Source organism: Arachis hypogaea, chromosome 11 (assembly GCF_003086295.3).
Source record: "Arachis hypogaea cultivar Tifrunner chromosome 11, arahy.Tifrunner.gnm2.J5K5, whole genome shotgun sequence".
NCBI classification, from domain to species: Eukaryota; Viridiplantae; Streptophyta; class Magnoliopsida; order Fabales; family Fabaceae; genus Arachis; species Arachis hypogaea.
The window spans coordinates 136,262,423-136,279,548 of NC_092046.1; the positions used below are offsets into that span (position 1 = coordinate 136,262,423).

General features: G+C 35.3%; 2 protein-coding genes and 1 long non-coding RNA gene across 48 annotated transcripts; 1 reads left to right on the forward strand and 2 right to left on the reverse strand.

Moving 5' to 3' along the window:
- The first annotated feature begins 537 nt into the window (after positions 1 to 537).
- LOC112722816 (uncharacterized) lies at positions 538 to 6,280 on the forward strand. Of its 46 annotated transcripts, none has more exons than XR_011867867.1 (13): positions 538 to 1,188; positions 1,390 to 1,532; positions 2,525 to 2,758; positions 2,940 to 3,401; positions 3,554 to 3,620; positions 3,757 to 3,823; positions 4,314 to 4,423; positions 4,703 to 4,754; positions 4,855 to 4,937; positions 5,030 to 5,075; positions 5,197 to 5,325; positions 5,411 to 5,525; positions 5,699 to 6,280. It is a non-coding gene; the product is annotated as an uncharacterized lncRNA (long non-coding RNA). The 46 variants fall into 46 exon arrangements; XR_011867870.1 differs by having other exon boundaries at positions 4,314 to 4,384; XR_011867877.1 differs by having other exon boundaries at positions 4,314 to 4,384; positions 5,462 to 5,525.
- Positions 6,281 to 7,114: 834 nt separating this feature from the next.
- On the reverse strand, positions 7,115 to 10,460 carry LOC112722817 (microtubule-associated protein 70-5). The gene is made up of 12 exons (XM_025773991.3): positions 10,342 to 10,460; positions 9,851 to 10,053; positions 9,641 to 9,726; positions 9,478 to 9,543; positions 9,217 to 9,387; positions 8,918 to 9,088; positions 8,682 to 8,837; positions 8,452 to 8,598; positions 8,288 to 8,359; positions 7,618 to 8,217; positions 7,385 to 7,533; positions 7,115 to 7,303 (listed from the first exon to the last, which is right to left on the reverse strand). The coding sequence occupies exons 2-12, from the start codon at positions 9,954 to 9,956 to the stop codon at positions 7,285 to 7,287; spliced, it is 1,743 nt and encodes a 580-aa protein (XP_025629776.1). The 5' UTR covers positions 9,957 to 10,053; positions 10,342 to 10,460; the 3' UTR covers positions 7,115 to 7,284.
- A 4,853-nt stretch (positions 10,461 to 15,313) lies between these two features.
- Positions 15,314 to 17,022, reverse strand: LOC112722818 (two-pore potassium channel 1). The gene is made up of 2 exons (XM_025773992.3): positions 15,731 to 17,022; positions 15,314 to 15,657 (listed from the first exon to the last, which is right to left on the reverse strand). Exons 1-2 carry the CDS (start codon positions 16,648 to 16,650, stop codon positions 15,522 to 15,524), a joined length of 1,056 nt encoding a protein of 351 aa, XP_025629777.1. The 5' UTR covers positions 16,651 to 17,022; the 3' UTR covers positions 15,314 to 15,521.
- Positions 17,023 to 17,126: the final 104 nt, after the last annotated feature.

Sequence of the window (17,126 nt, forward strand, 5' to 3'; positions counted from 1 at the left end):
GAGAGAGGGGAGAAAGAGAGAGAGAAGGGAGAGAGGGGGGAAAAAGGAGAGAGAGAGAGGAAGAGAGACGGGAAGGGAGAGGGAGAGAGAGAGGCAAAGGAGAGAGAGAGAGACGAAGAGAGATGGGAGGGAGAGAGAGAGAGGAGGGAGAGGAGAGAGAGGAGAGGAAAAAAGAGGAAAGAGAGAGAGATAGAGAGAGAGAGAGAGAGGAGAGAGAGAGGATGGAGAGAGAGAGAGAGGAGAGAGAGGAGGGAGACAAAGAGGAGAGAGATAGAGAGGAGGGAGAGAAGAGAGAGAGGAGAGGAAAAAAGAGGAAAGAGAGAGAGAGAGAGGGGGGAGAGAGAGAGGGGGGGTAGGAGAGAGAGAGGAGAAAGGAGAGAGAATGGGAAAATGGGGAGAGAGAGAAGGGAGAGAGAGTGGGGGAGAGAGAGAGGGGAAGGGGGAGAGAGAGAGGGGAGGGTAGGAGAGAGAGAGGGGAAGGGAGAGAAAAGGGAGAGAGAGAGAGAGGAAGGGAAGAGAGGGAGAGAAAGTGGGAAAGGGGGAGAGAGAGAGGAAGGGGGAGAAAGAGGGGTGAGAGAGGGGAAGGGGAGAGAAAGAGGAGGAGAGAGAGGGGGTAGGAGAGAGAGGAGAGAGAGAGAAGGGAGAGAGAATGGGAAAAGGGGGGAGAGAGAGAGAGGAGGCTAGGAGAGAGAGGGTAGAAGGGAGAGAAAAGGGGAGAGAGAGAAGAAGGAGAGAGAGAGAAGGTGTGAAAACTAGTTTTAGGCATAAACCAATTTAAACTGGTTTTTTTAATTAAAACCAGTTTTATTTTTATGAACTGGTTTAAACTGGTGCACTGTATTATAAACTGGTTTAAAACCAGTTTTTTATATGACAAAGCAGTTTGGTTCAGTTTCTAAACCATTTAAAATGGTTTAGTGCAGTTTCAGTTCAGTTTATGGAAAAACTGAACCATGCACACCCCTAGTCAAAGCCAGAGAGGCGAAGAATGGTCGCTGGAGTAGTCGATGCTCGCCGAAATTGAGAAGAATAGGGGCTGCTTCGCTGTTCAATTCGCCAGAAATCAAGCTGGAGGCAAGGGCTGAGTTAGGGCTACAAGAAAAGGGGAAGGCTAGTGACACTGTTCGAGGCTTCGAGTTCGAGCGTGTCTTCGTCGTCTCGCCGTTGTCGTCTTGCTCTCAGTCGAAGGTTAGTGGCACTGTTAGTGATTTCCTTTTATGGTCTGTTGAGTCTGAGTTGAAACTTGAATGTCTGATAATTAGTGATTTCTGAATCTGAAATGAAATAAATCATATTGATTTTGTGTTGTTGAAATGGATTTGTTATGCTGCTGGCTTGCTGCTGCCGTTTTTTATTGAGTATGATGTTTCTAAACTTTTGTTGAAATAGTTATTGATTGCAGGCTTAGGGTGATTATTTGTTCTGGAACTGTTGTTTCACTGCCTGAGGGGAAAGTAAGTTCTCCCCATCCTCCATCGAAGTAAGTTCTCCCCATCCTCCATCGGATTCGTCCTGCTCGTCCCCTCTCGATGGTCAGTGACTTTGGTGTGCACTTATTCTTCTTTTTTCGTTTTATTCTCTTACTCTGTTCTGAAATCAACAAATCATTGAATGATTATAGGGTTTTGTGTTTTTGTTCAAATAATTGATTTGCTCTTGCTTTGGTGTGCTGTGGATATTCTGGTGTGCCGTTGTGTGTTTTGTGGCTCAGCTGCTCTGCTGCTGCTGCTTTGTGTTTTTGTTGGAATCATTGAATGATTATTTGATTTCTGGGTTCTTGCTCTGCTGTGCTGCTGCTGTTTTATATTTTTGTTAAATTTGTAGATAATTATTTTATTATTTAGCTCAGGGTTGTGTGTTTTGTCAATTAGCCTGACTTTAATATTAATTAAGTACTTTGTAGCTGTATTTTCTTTTTAAAATTTCTTTTCCAATTTTGTATTATAGTGGAAATTGGGATGGATTCTACATTCTAGTACTCCACTCATTAATTGTTTCTGTAAAAAAAATAATTCATACTATCAATTTACTTAGTAAACTGTGCAATGAACACATTTTTAAGGTAAGAAAAATAAATTGAAGGGTGGGGGCGTGGGGCTAATGAGGCATAAAGGTTCTTTAATTCAGTTTTGAAAAGGATTTTACTCTTTTTTGTCTGCTTCAAGTGTGTGGAGGGCTGGCGTGAAGAAATGGTCTTACGAATTGGATGGACAACATTAGTGTATTTGTTGTGTATTTGTTGTGGGGAGCATCGTGTCTGACTCAAAAGAAAGTGCAGAACATGGTTCCCAAGAGAAGCTTCACATATATAGCAAAGGAAACAAGTAAAAAAATGTAGTTACACTTGTGTTATCTGTTATGTGTTAAGTGTTTTGTGTTTTAGGCTTTTAGTTGCTGAGAGAGTAATACTAATATGTTGCTGTTGTGTTATGCAATTTTGTGACTTAATTATGCTCAAATAGTTATAATTTATTTATTATTTTATTCTAAAACAATTTTTCTGGTTGAATCACGGTTGGACCAGTTGAATCAGTAGTAAATCAGTGACTAAAGCAATTTGATGACCGGTCCGGTTCTTAGAACCTTCGTAAAAGGAGAGACAAGCTATGATATAAATTTGCTAAATTGGGAAACTAATGTAAGAGACCTGGAGATGAACAACACCTTACAGCAAGGATTGTATGCTACTGGTTATGTACGACTGGCAGTTGAGTTTATTTGATTTGCAAGAAATTGCATGGCTCACTGCCAAATCGTGGTAAGTTATTTTCTCTTATATTTATAATTTTGAATTTAATTTAACTATAATATTCTTATATTTTTACATTGTTTATTGATATATTGATTATATAAATTAATTAATCAACTAAATAAATATTATTTAAATATTGTTATAATTTTTTTAAATTATATACTAAATATTACTTTATATTTTTTAGAAAAAAAGACAAATAGGTCCCTGACCTTTTGTCCTGCGGATATTTTCGTCCATGACCATTGAAAAATACTTTTAAGTCCCTGATCTTCACAAAACTTGGACAGATCAGTCCTTGACGAAGGTATTTGGACGGATCAGTCCCTGACGGAGGCATTTGGACGGAGGGACGGAGGGACTGATCCGTCCAAATTTTGTGAAGGTCATGGACTTAAAAGTATTTTTCAATGGTCAGGGACGAAAATGTCCACGGGACAAAAGGTCAGGACCTATTTGTCCTTTTCTCTATTTTTTATATTTTTTTTTTTTTTACAGATTCCAACTAATATTGCCGATGCTGCGGTGGGTAGTCATGCCGAATTCTTAGCGGGAGAGATTGAGCATTGTGCCCAGCATTTTTGTGCGCAACACATACAAAGTTGGTGGAACGGCGAATTTTTAGCTTTGATATATGCACTGAATGAAGGTTTTGACTAAGATGTTTTGTTCTCTCCTGTCTTGATCTTCCAAGGCTTTTGGTTCATTTTCCCCTCTATTATTATTATTATTATTATTATTATTATTATTATTTGGCTAAAACTTTTTTATATTTGCTATTTTTGCTGTGATTACCAAAAGATCGATACCGCAAGCTCCCTAGTTACATTGAATAAAAGCTTTTACCATTTCAGAGAGAAGGTGTAAGGTATGTTGATGTCTGCTACTTTTTTCAACAGCAGACCATTTTCTTTATATGTATTGGATATTATGGTATATTTTTCCTGTCTTGTAATCAGCTCTTATATGATGCCTTCATTTATGTTTTAGTTATATGTTTTCAGGTTTATTTTGCAACATGGAGAACGTGCCCTTTTAGCAGATGAAATGGTACTAGGGAAAACTTTGCAGGCAATTCATTGACTAGAACATTTTTGTACCTTCAATCTGCAGTATCTGTAGTACTGTTTTAATACTTGATGTGCATAATGTTGGTTTTAGTGAAGTCTTCTCATAGTTTCTGCTTATTAATATTTTGTAAACATGTCATGTATATATATTTTTTCCTATGCTGTCTACAATTACAAAGATGAGTATCTTAGTATCTTATATTAAAATTAGCTTATAATAGAAATAGTACTTGGTACTACTGTAGTATCTCTGTATCTGTGACTTAATAAAAGATATTGCATGTCAAGAAATGGTAGAATCAATATAGATAGTAGAATTACCTACCCAAGGCAAAGCAATTTCTTCCTTTTTTTGTCTGTTTGTCTTTCCCCTTCTGCTTTTGTGTTTTGTTTTTTTTTTTTTGGGGAGGGGGAGGGTGGGATGGATATTTATTTTGTGGCAGTGCCACATTATGTGTGTTGCATGTATAATTTTTGTTATCTTTATTCAGGTTGTGATTGTAGATGAATCATACTATCTGAAGAATCTCAGGAAAAGACTGCAACTCTTCGGGTTATAAAGGTGACAAGCTTCAAAGCTACAATTACATGCTTGCTTCTGGTATACTTGCTTTTAAAATATCCATTTGTCTATCAAGCATAGAAATTTGTGGGAAAAAATTAGAGAGAATAAAAAAGTATTTAAACAAATAACCCAAAATAAAAAAGAAGTTTCCAGCACATGCAAAGGTTCTAGTACTCTAAACCATCTTCCCTTGCTCTGCATTCTGCAAATGGGAGTCTGGTGTCATATGTAAAACCTTTTAGAGAGCTAAGATGATATTCTCTTAATTTTGCTTTTCTTTTAAATAAATAAATAACCAGCTTCAAGCACATGCAGAATCGTGCACAAGTACTCAAGTAATGTGAACTCATGTTTCCCTCTTCCCAATGTGAGAGTCCAGTGTCATGTGTAAAATAGTTTTATGTCACCTGCTAGCTGCTGAGTAAGCTTTCTTCATCTAATTCTCTCATGCTTTCTTTCAATTGAAGTCTAAAAATGGCAGAAAGCTCAATATTCAATATTGCTTAGTGGAACTCCTGCCTTATTCCGACCAATAGAACTGTTCAAGCAGGTATTCCTTTTGTCTGATTATATGTAATACCTCGTATATGTTTGACATTTGTGGAGACATTTTGAGGATCTCTTTGTAATTGTGCTTGACAGCTGGAAGCTTTCTATCCTGATGTATATAAGAATGTTCATTAATATGGTAACTGAAATTGCAAGGGTGCAAGTCATCTCTTCTTTGCTAATGAGATTCTTCAAAGCAGCCAGTTTTCGTTTATTGGTGGATGGCTGTTCCAACTTTCAGTTTTTCATTTCTTTTCTAGGGAGTTTTTAGAGTTTATCAAGGGGCAAGTAATCATGAAGAATTACACAATTTGTTGAAGGCCACAGTGATGACACGAAGGCTTAAAAAAGTTGTTCTTTCTCAACTTCCTGCAAAGTGTAGGCAACAAGTGCGTTCGTTTATCTCCATCCCTTCTATGCAATCTCTCGTGCACTCTTTTGCTATTGTTTGTTTCAATCAATGAACATTCACAGGTCTTCTTAGACTTGGAACTTGGAACTTCCTTTTTTTTGGTTGATCCTCAGGTCTTCTTAGACTTAGCTGACAACTGACAAGGACATGAAGCAAATTAACGCTTTATTCCGTGAGGTAATTCAACATATTTGTTTTGAGACTACTATAGCATCATGCAGTTCTGGTTATTTATGTTTGAGCTAGTTATGGAACACAATATTCCTATTTTCTTGACAATATGCTTATTTTGTATTTTCACTTTTTGAGCCCGACGCTGATAACAATCTTTCGAAATTCATCAAAGGCAGGTTCATTTGCAGTCTTGAACCTGGCCCCTCTCGTACTACTTATCCCCAAAAATTTCTGTGCCCCTTCTGGGTCTCGGCAGCAGCAACTACACCAATTGCCTTGCGCATGATGAGTATGTGGAGGTACCACTTGTTACCACACCTTTGGAGAAGGTGTTTGCCATTTTGGTTAACTACCAGAATGGCCGTGTCGCGTTATATCAATATCTTGATGTGTTTTTTGAGGGTAGTCAACCCAGCATGGAACTATTGGATTCCGGATCCAAATCGGTGCTGTTCTTCTCAGTTTTCACACTGTTGGTGTGGAAGGACTTTGCAGCATTGCAACTTGACAGTGGGGCTCCTCCCATGGAGCGAGATTTCTTGCAAGTAACTGTCCATAGGAAGTGTGTCTACACCATGGAGAACCGGAAGCTTGCTAATTATATGCGCGCCTTTGTTTGGCCACCTACTAAGGGTGGAAGATTTCAGCATATGACAGATATATGATAGCAACATTTCTTGTTATTTACTGTGGCTTTTTATCCTTTTTAATAGGATTATGAATGAACAATGAATTAAATATAATGTCTTTGAGGATTATGATCTTGCTTGAATTATGTCTATATTCTCTTTAGCCCGAAATTACCTGTGTTTTTTGAGATATTTGCACTATTGCTGTTAGCATTCACTCATCTTAGTGAATTTAGAATTAGTGATGACAAAAATAAGTGATGACAATATGACATCTTGCTTATGCTTTTTGAGATATCATGGGTTTCATTCTATGTTAACATAAATAAGTGATAACCGAACTTGAATTAACAAGTCATTGTTTTTCCTGGGATTTTGGATAAATTATAGATTTTACTTTTGCACCATGCTTTTTGATTGGTTGTCATGAATTGATTTCGAGATAAGGTAGCATTGCAACTCATCATGTCTCTTTTTCATTTTCAGTTAACATCTATGTATTCGGATATGAGGAACTTTTTAGATTTCAATTTAGTACTTGGGAAATATATTTATTTTACAAAATTTATTAGCATTGTTGCGCACACTGGTTTATTGAGTTAATTTTGTCAATTGAATGTTACTACATCGGAAGTTTGGTGATGTACTAGAGTAATGAAGACTCTATTCGGGTGTCAATTATACATTGTGGTTGCTGGATGATTTTTTTCAGGGGAGTCACATAGAAATCTGTCAATTTTGTCATATTTTCTGCGTATGACTCTTGCAGTCTTGTCAAACATTGAATTATAAAATGATTGCAATGTTAAGCTTTCATGTGTACTTGAAAAAGTTACTCCAAGATAATAGCATTTTTATGCTCTTAAAATTATGGATGAACTTGGCTAGCTAACTCACAAGTCAATATCACAGACCATATCATATATATGTATCTATATGTTGAACAAGAACATGTCAATACATAATCAAATTCCAATACTGAGCTTCGTCAATAAAAGTTTATTTCATGAAACTGCCTCGCTATTTTTTTTTCTTTTCTTTTCTCTCAGTTCTGTATTTACATTTTACAAGGAAAAATCACAAACTGTCAATAATAAATAAATTGTCTCGAACTATCTCCAAACAAAGAATCATCAATGATCTTTCGTCACCCTGCAGCAATTTAATAACAATGTCATAGTGTAGTCTTAAACAAACAGAACAAACATGGAAATTAATGTTAAGTTACTGAACCTTTTAGAGGTACTTGTACTTCTAGTTTTCTTGTTATCATCCGACTTTGTTGGTGAAACCTCCTTCTCTTTTGCAGCTGCTTCTCTCTTCATTTTCTTCCACTCTACTTCCATGGCTTTTGTCAGTGCATCAACTTTCTTTGCAAGCATCTGAAATAAACATCTTAAGTTTTTAGTTCAATTTGAGAAGGATGCTTAGGTGACAAGGCATTAATTAATGGCTATCACCATTACCTTAATTTCTTCATCTTTGGCTTGCAAATTACTGTCTTTAACTTCACAAGACTTCCTCAGATTGATGACTTCTTTTTGAAGCCTATCATACAGAAAACCTGAGACCACATCTTCACTGCCAAAATCATTGGCTATCTTGCTTTTGGAATCTTCATCCACGTCCACAGCAGCGTTTCTAATTTCTGCTGCTTTGTTTTCATCACTAAACTTGTTCAACTTCATGTCTGGGTCCACATGTATCTCATTCTCCTTTTCACCACCATCAACAACTTTGCTTCGCGATGCCCATATCCCTTTCTTCAACACATTTTCAGCAGCACTATATCTCTTTCTTGCAGGGCTCCCCTGTTTTAACATCGCAGCAGCATTGTCTATGATCATGTTTTTGTTATTTGGCTGCTGAAATAAAGAGCTTCCAACAGCAGATCCCCTAGGTTGTGATGTGGATCTCTTTCTCAGTCCACTACTGGTAGTTAGGAAACCTAAGATGTTAGACTTTTCTTCTTTTGGAGACTGAGAAAATGCATTCGAATTGGTTGCGTTATTTGAGAATTGCTTTAAACCCTCTTCCAGTGTCTTCAGCCTCAGCTTCAGTTTATCCTGAAAGAAACAACCACATATGTAAAGATTTGTTATGGATGCTCACATGCACTAAAACTAAGAAAAATACCTTCAACTGTGATTCTGCCTTTGATGTTCGCTCTGATATAGCTAGCTTGTCTTTCAACCTTTGAATCTCTGCCTACATATTAAACACACAAATTCCTTACTAAATTATATAGACATTCTTATAGCAATACTATTAGCCTTTCTTGATTGTAACCATATATGTACCTGCATAATCCTCCTCTCTTCAAGCCATTGCCTGACAGGCATGACCTTATCATTTTCATCCTTCCACTCATTAGCTACAACGTTTGCAATTCTATTGGCTGAAACTTTTGCCCTTGCTAGCTCCCTCTCCAATGTTTTCTTCTCCTCCTGCATTATGGTGCAACTCCAAGTTACCACACATACTAACCACTCAGGTATTATATGAGAAAATGAGTTCAAGATATGCCTACTAGCAGCTCAGAAATCCGCCGTTGGTAATCACGAATGGCATTAGCAGTGGCTCCGCTTGCTAAGATGGTTTCCTCGAGTTCTTGAATGGTTTGGCTAAGCTTTTCAACTTCCAATATCTTTTGGCGGTGTGTTTTCTCTAGGATTTTGTTTTCCTCCTGGTTATGGCAGCTGTTAGTTAGCTGCATTACAGTTCACAACAGAAAGAAAAAATGTGAGAAAGGATAGAGATTTTTGCCTGGCAAATCTCAATCTGTCTCTTCAAATCCATGTTCTGATTTTGAACTTCCTCAACAATTAGAGCCCTCTCTAGTGCACTTCGCAAAATCCTCTCTGCTTCTAGCAGTGCTGACTCTTTTGACTTTGTGAGTCGTTCCAAAGCTTTCTTATCTTCTTGTAGTGCTGTAATCTATGAAGCCAAAAGCATGTTACATTGTTACTACTATTATTATTATTATTATTATCAGTAAGTAAAGTTCATACATTAAATTAATTATTTGACAAATGCATCCTTGCTAGGAGTTGCATTATTTGTACCTCATTCTTGTATATTTTAATCTCAGCTTCAAATGGAGCAATGATGCTGTCAATTGGAAGAGAATCATCATCCTTTTGATTTGCATGTACCCTTCTAAGAGTTGCTTCTGCCGCATATTGTGCAGCCAATGCACATTTCTTTTCATCTGTCAGTTTCTTGATTTCCAGATTCTGCATGGCAATAGATTTAAAAACATGCATTTAGAAATACTAAACATGATTTCAAATTCCACGAAATAACAGGACCAGACTATACAACACCTTCTGTTTGAGATGATCCTCAGTAACTCCAAGCCGATCCTCAAGTTTATCAACTTCATTTCTCAACTGGCAGACTCAAAAAGGAATAGTTAGTTCTGAGAAGCTCTTATATATGTTTTGTAATTATAATGCAACTGAAATACAGAGACTAAAACATAAATACCTCTTCTATGGCCTTATCCTTTTGAGCTTCAGTTAACTTGAAGGTCTTGATTTGACCCTGGCAAGTGGCCAATTCCTTGCTCTTTTCTGCGACAACCATTCTCTTCTTATTCATTTTGGCGTGTGCAGATAAAAAAGAACAACAACAAACTAGAAAATTACAGTGAACCATGCATAAAAAGAAAACATATCAATATGAATATGAAAGAACCTCTGAGGTGGTTTTGCAAACGATTAAGCTCCAACACCAGCGGGTCTGATGGTTGGACAAGTTGAACAACATCATCTCCATATTGCTCTTCACCGCTCATCACCATATTTTCCCTCCTTTTTTCTCTAAAATGCACTCACTCGGTTATATATATGCACACAAGTGAAAAGTGACAAAACAGATCCCCTTGTGTGTTACTGTTACTGGTAAATGACAAAGTAGAATGAGTCCAAAAACATCAACAACAAAATGAAGGTTCCAGTGCCAGGACAATGTATAATAGAATTTGAATGAAAGAAAGAAAATGGAATTGACTTTCTCCCTATACTTAAGCAACCAAACTTAGTCACACATTTTAAAATCAAAATCAAAATGCATAACACGCCGGCCAAGCCGGTTACTATTTGTACTTGATTAAACATAAATTAAGGTTAATTGGGAACTTACCTAATAATAATAATAATGATAACGGTTAAATAATTTTGCTATACCTAATACTTCTTTTCATAACTGATAAAGTTCAGCTTCTCAATCATTTTGCAGGGTAACCGATATTGCTGACACCCTTTGCTTCAGTTTTCAATCTTAATTAGTATTAAGGTATCATCACTCACCAATCAGAGTTTAAGATAATTACAAAGCGGACAAAATTATTACAACTTCTTAATCTTATCCATTTTATTCTTTATATCCTTTTAACCTAAGAGATAACAAATTAAATAATGAATGAAGAAATGACATGTATTCATGACTAGAAAGTGACGAACTAAAGGTGGCTTCCAAGAACAAATAATTTGGGATGAATATATTGGTTGATCTTTGCTTAAAAGTATAAGAATAATTAAATAAAATGATACAATTAAAGGTGAAAAACGTACACGGGTCCAGCTGTTTCTGTTGAACAAAATGGTCGAAGCCAAATGGCATATATTTTTTATGCATGCGACAAAGGGAAGGCATTATCAACAGCGAAATTAGGACATTAAGAATTTAAGATAGGGTTTGAGGCTAATGGGTTTTCTCATCCAATATCATTCAAGTTTATAATTCTTTTAGAATTTTGCTATATGTTAGTAACCATTCTTTTGATAGTGATTTAATGAAAGTGGAATCAAGCTAAGCTTTTGATGCTTTGAGTTGGCGGATTAAAATTAAAATACAAATAATACATACTATAAAGTACCAAACCCAAAAATATTAAAATTAAATAATAAACATGTAAATTAAGATACAGTATTTTATACATACCGACGTAAGCCTATGCAATTCATTATATTCTACGTGCTGATAACTTGATACAAAGGCGTATATCATTGCCATTATTAATTTACTTAAAAATTGAATAGATTATCTCTGCTTAGACTAAGAGTGAGTTTATTTATTTATTTTTGAAGTGTGCTTGTAATTTTTTGAAATTATAAATTGATATTTTATATGATATTGACAAACTTACATATTTTTTACTTTTAAGGTTAGAGATACTTTGTTGACATAATATATATGACCATTTACTTAAGATCTTATAAGTTCTATAACCAAAAACATATATATGATTCAAATATTCAATCTCTCTATATATTTCAACAATTGAAATTTAACATAGCATTGTCACTTCCCACCTGTGCAACTGTCATTATCTAAATTATTTTATTTTATCTTATCTTATTCAATTTAAGAATTGTGTCTCCTTAAGAATTCTTGAGGGATTGGGCTCAGTTGGTGATTTCACAGATTGAATTTTGGAAGGTTCAGCCCATACCCATTTTGCAAGCAACCATGATTTGGTGTGTGGACTGTGGTCTCCCTTCTCCCTTCAACAATGATGCAATGAATAATAATTATTAAGATCTTATTAACGTGTGTCCTAAAATATAAGTTAAACATATTATGAGAGTAATATTTTATAAAAATGATTGTAAAAATAACTTTTTTTTTAATTTCCAATGTATTAAATACATCAAAAACAACAACAACAAAGCCTTGTCCCACTAAGTGGGGTCGGCTACATGAATCAAACGACGTTATTGTGCTCTGTCATGTATCATATCTATAGAGATACCGTTTACATGTAGATCTCGTTTGACCACCTCATGGATGGTCTTCTTAGGTCTTCCTCTACCTTTCGCCCTTTGTCCATCTTCCATCTCATCCACCCTCCTGACTGGATGTTCTATCGGTCTTCTTCTCGCATGTCCAAACCACCTGAGACGCGATTCAACCATATTTTCCACAATGGGTGCTACTCCAACTCTCTCCCTTATATCTTCATTCCTTATTTTATCTAATCGCGTATGACCACTCATCCATCTCAACATCTTCATCTATGCCACACTCAGCTTATGTTCGTGCTCCCCTTTAGCCACCCAACACTCCGTACCATACAGCATAGCCGGTCTTATAGCGGTGCGATAGAATTTACCTTTAAGTTTTAAAGGCACTTTTTTGTCGCATATAAAACCAGATGCACTCCGCCATTTTGATCAACCTGCTTGGATCCTATGATTTACATCCCGTTCAATCTCTCCATTATCCTGTATGATGCACCTAAGATACTTAAAACCTTTAACTTTTCGTAGGATGTTTTCTCCGATCTTCACCTCTATATTGGGATTTTCCCTTCTCAGACTGAACTTACATTCCATATATTCCGTCTTGCTACGGCTTATGCGCAGACCATACACTTCTAGAGCTTCTCTCCATAACTCCAACTTCTTATTTAGGTCTTCCCTTGACTCTCCCATAAGGACGATATCATCGGCAAAAAGCATGCACCATGGCACAGGTTCTTGGATGTGCTCTGTGAGTACTTCCAAGACTAATGTGAAAAGGTATGGACTTAAGGATGATCCCTAGTGTAATCCTATACCAATAGGGAATTCCTTTGTCACACCACCTTGAGTCTTCACACTAGTTGTGGCCCCATCATACATATCTTTAATTGCCCGAATATATGCGATCCTTACTCTTCTCTTTTCTAAAACCTTCCATAAGACCTCCCTTGGTACCCTATCATGCACTTTTTCCAAATCAATAAATACCATATGTAGATCCCTTTTATTACTACGATACCTTTCCATCATCCTTCTTAATAGGTATATCGCTTCAGTGGTAGATCTGCCTGGCATAAATCCAAATTGGTTCTCTGTTACTTGTGTATCTTTTCTCAACCTCCATTCTATCACCCTTTCCCATAACTTCATAGTATGACTCATAAGCTTAATCCCTCTATAGTTTCTGCAACTTTGTATATCCCCCTTATTCTTGTAGATAGGTACCAATGTGCTCTTTCTCCACTCATTAGGCATCTTCTTTGACCTTAAAATCTCATTAAAAAGCATGGTTAACCAGTTGATGCCTTTTTCTCCAAGACCCTTCCAAACCTCAATCGGGATATTATCAGGTCCTACTGCCCTGCCATTTTTCATCTGCTTTAGAGCCTCTTTTAAAAACATTAAAAAAATTTATTATTATAATTTAAGACGATAATACTTAAGAGACAAAGAATAATTCGTCTAAACAATTAGAATTTGTCATATTTAATATTTATTTATCAGTTTTGTTAGGTAGACCATGACTGTTGTAAATAATATGAACAATGAACTTTAAAATGGACCTAATAAAATAAAAAAACACTCCATCCCCAAATTACTTCCTAAACCCTAATATTAGGATAATTCTTCGCACACCTAGTGAATTGAACATCCATCCATTATTAACTATGCATGAGTAAATTAAATCGGAATAACCATCCGATTAAGAATAATTAACATAATCATCTGCATACCTATTGAATTGAATATCCAGCATATCTATTGTTTATATTATTTAGTATTTTCATTGTCTTCCTATGTTTTTTCTTTATTTATTATAGGATGCATTAAATAAAGTTAAAAGTAATAAGTTTTGACAGTTTTTGACTAATATTTTTTATTTTAGAATGTGTCTTTAAAATACTAGTTAAATTCTAATTATTATGATGATATATTTTATAGTGTCTACAAATAATACATATTCTAAAGATATAAAAGAGTGAATTTTATTCACTCACATTTAAATAATTTAAACAAAAAATTTGTAGGCACAATAGAATTGCTCTTATTACTAAGATACTAATACTAAATACTAATACTAAAAAATGGTGGACTATACGAACAAAAGTTTCACTCCAAAGCAAATCTATATCCGACTATTAGCTTGTGACATTGACAATGACCTTTTCATCTCTTTCATGAGATTGAAGTTTACCTATATTGTTCCAGAGTTTTCTTTGTGTAAATAATGGTATGTAATAGTAATATATTTAAAGAAAGGAAAAGTATATGTTATAAGTCTTAATCAGTTAATAATTAAACAACTCAATTAATTATAATTATTTTAATTGATTTTATTTATTTATAATTTAAAATATTTGTTATTAATATTTTTTAATGTCAAAATCAGGTTTGAAGTGATACGTTGAGAAGGAACCGACGAAAATCATGGTAAAACTTCAACAACGTGAACAAGTCTTCACTTTCTCTCCCTCTCCACGGTTGCGGTTTTCACTCTCTCTCCCTCTCCACGGCTGCGGTTTTCTAGGAGCTCTCATCTAAACAGCAAAGAAGCACTAACCTCCTCCGTCCAAGGCATACTCACGGCGTCATCGCAAGTCTCCCTACTATCCACGCAACGTTGTCTAAAACGTCGTTGCTGGTCACCCTGTGACTCTTCTTCTCCTCCTCCTATTTGGTTTTGAATGATTTTTTTAACTAGTTTTTTGTTTCTTTTTTCTACGATTCGAATTATTCTTTTTATTAGTTTTGGATGATTCTTTTTTCTATGTTTTTGATGTTTCTTTCTTAAGATTTGGATGATTTTTTTATTAGTTTTAAATGATTCTTTTTCTTATGTTTTGGATATTTTTTTTCTTAGAATTTTGATGATTATTTATCTTATGTTTTGGTGTTTTTGTTTTTTGAAATTTCGAAGTTTTTTTTAGAAAGAGGAATTAGGATTTGTGTTTTAAATGGTAAAAAGTGAATTAGAGTAAGAAGAGACAATTAATAATCATTAACTTTGTATCTTTTAAAAAAAATTTAAATAATCACTAATTAATAACAATTAATTAGTATAGAATATAATTTAAAAATATTTGTTGGCTTGTTGTTGGCTAGACCCTTCTTAGTTTCCTAGCAAAATTCTTAAAGAAAAAAAACCTTTAACCCAAAGGAAGTGCAAAATTTAGCCCAACCATTCCCAATTGTTGATTGAATTCATTTGTGCTCTGCTCTTGTTGATCAACAACCTAAGTATTTGTTAGTAATTATAATTAAATCATAGCAAATTCTCATCTTTTTTATCATGCTCTAGAAACAACAAAACTTACATTAGGTAAAATTGGTCAATATATAAAGTTTGCTGCTGAAAATATTTTTGGAAAAAGTTTATCAAAGTTTGACAAGTTATAAGACATGACAACTCAAGTTATTGAAAGTACAACAAATCAATTAATTGTGAATGTTACACTTAACAGAATTTTACTCGCCAAGAACCGATGATTACATTTACACAAGCTTATTTCAATGACTAAAATGCCCCTTTTCCACTAAATGATTAATCCACAAGTAAAAGTTCTAGTACATAACCAATGATCAGTTGTATGTTATGCAAGCATTTTCCGAATCATGCGAATTCAAATGATATCAGCTTCTGTCAGAGTTCCTGATTTATCTACATCTAGTTTTCTAAACCATTCCAATACATCGGAAACATCTTCATCGTTGATCTTTCCCATTTCCTTCAACTTGTATACAACAAACTCTGCAGCACTGAGGAGAAACAATATGTGAGATTAATAAGCATCATGTATAATAGTAGTGCAATAATTGCATTATACGTTACCTAACAGATTTGTCTCCATCAAGATCAGCAGCTTCAAGATCAGGACGTGAGATTTTCCTAGAAAGAATCATTTTGGCAAGTGATCTTTGTCTTTCATCAGTGTGCATTTCAGCAAGATATGCAAAACATTGAGCTAAGCAAATGGTGCTACTCAATATCCAAAACACTGCAAAAGCACGACCAATTCCAGTTGAAAAACTCTTATCCCCATAACCCAAAGTTGTCACTGTGGAACAAACACAATACAATGCATCCACAAAATCAAGATCCTCAACACAAGATAGGAAAATCACTCCCACTGTAATAAGCACCAAGAAGGTGCAAATTGCAACCAAGAACTTGTGTTTGGCCTTGTTGCTATTGTTGTTAGATTGAAACTCTTTGTCAATCTCTTTGTGCATGGCCTTAACAAACAACATTTCTTGCTTCTCAACAATGTAATCTGCTGCTTTGTTAAGAATCAAACCAACGAGGGCCATTCCGGTGAAGACATAGAAGCATGCAAGTAGTTTTGCCACTGTGCTTTTAGGGACAAGATCTCCATAACCCACGGTGGTCATTGTCACAACACACAAGTAAAGTGCATCAAGAAAGGGATTGGTTTTTGTACCTTCAATTTGGTTACTTATCATATAGAAGCATAGGGTACCTCCACCTAGGTACATTGTTAGCCACAACAACACTGGTTTCAATTGAAATTCTGCTTGTGCTGTTGAAGGATTATTATTATTATTATTATTATTATTTTGGACTATAACTACATGATTACTATTATTTTGTTGGAGATTGTTGATTGTCTGTGACGATGAATCAGATGAAGCTGTGCCATAATTCCTGGTGGACCTTCTTCTCTGGAGGTCACTTTTCTCATGATAATGATCTCTTGCAAGCAATGACTCTTGTGCCTCATCAATTCCCATCAATAATATATACACTTATTATTTTAATTTTTCATCCAATATTAATGATTAATGTTACCTCATTATTCCTGATGAAATACAACGAATTTTCAAAGGCAGACACCAATGGCATACAAGAAAAACAAGAGTAGATTATTCATGTAGTGGTTTTAGTTATTACCTGCTGAGAACGTCGCTTCTTGTGTATATCGACTTATTAAAGAAACTGAATTTCACTCTTCTTGTTTTCATTAAAGAACTAGCAATTAATCGAACACACACATAAACTAAACAACGTGACCAGAAGCAATAAAGTCTCTTATGCTTCCAAGTGGACATATTAACACCTCAAAAACTCCCAAGTTTCTTCGCCTTTAATTCGCTATCCAACCCAAGGTAACACGCCAAGTGCCACTAATAATATACACGGATCAAAAATAAATGGTGAATGCTACCCAACCCTCTCTAAAATAACATGTAAGTTACCATTCATTATG

What these genes read in the sequence shown, in the direction of transcription:
- LOC112722818 (XM_025773992.3), bottom strand. Translation starts at nt 16,650, where the DNA reads ATGGGAATTGATGAGGCACAAGAGTCATTGCTTGCAAGAGATCATTAT. An exon ending in GATGGAGACAAATCTGTTAG is followed by an intron (nt 15,658 to 15,730) that starts GTAACGTATAAT and finishes GTTTCTCCTCAG; the next exon opens with TGCTGCAGAGTTTGTTGTAT.
- LOC112722817 (XM_025773991.3), bottom strand. Translation starts at nt 9,956, where the DNA reads ATGGTGATGAGCGGTGAAGAGCAATATGGAGATGATGTTGTTCAACTT. An exon ending in AGGATAAGGCCATAGAAGAG is followed by an intron (nt 9,544 to 9,640) that starts GTATTTATGTTT and finishes TGAGTCTGCCAG; the next exon opens with TTGAGAAATGAAGTTGATAA. An exon ending in AGGCAGAATCACAGTTGAAG is followed by an intron (nt 8,218 to 8,287) that starts GTATTTTTCTTA and finishes TGTTTCTTTCAG; the next exon opens with GATAAACTGAAGCTGAGGCT.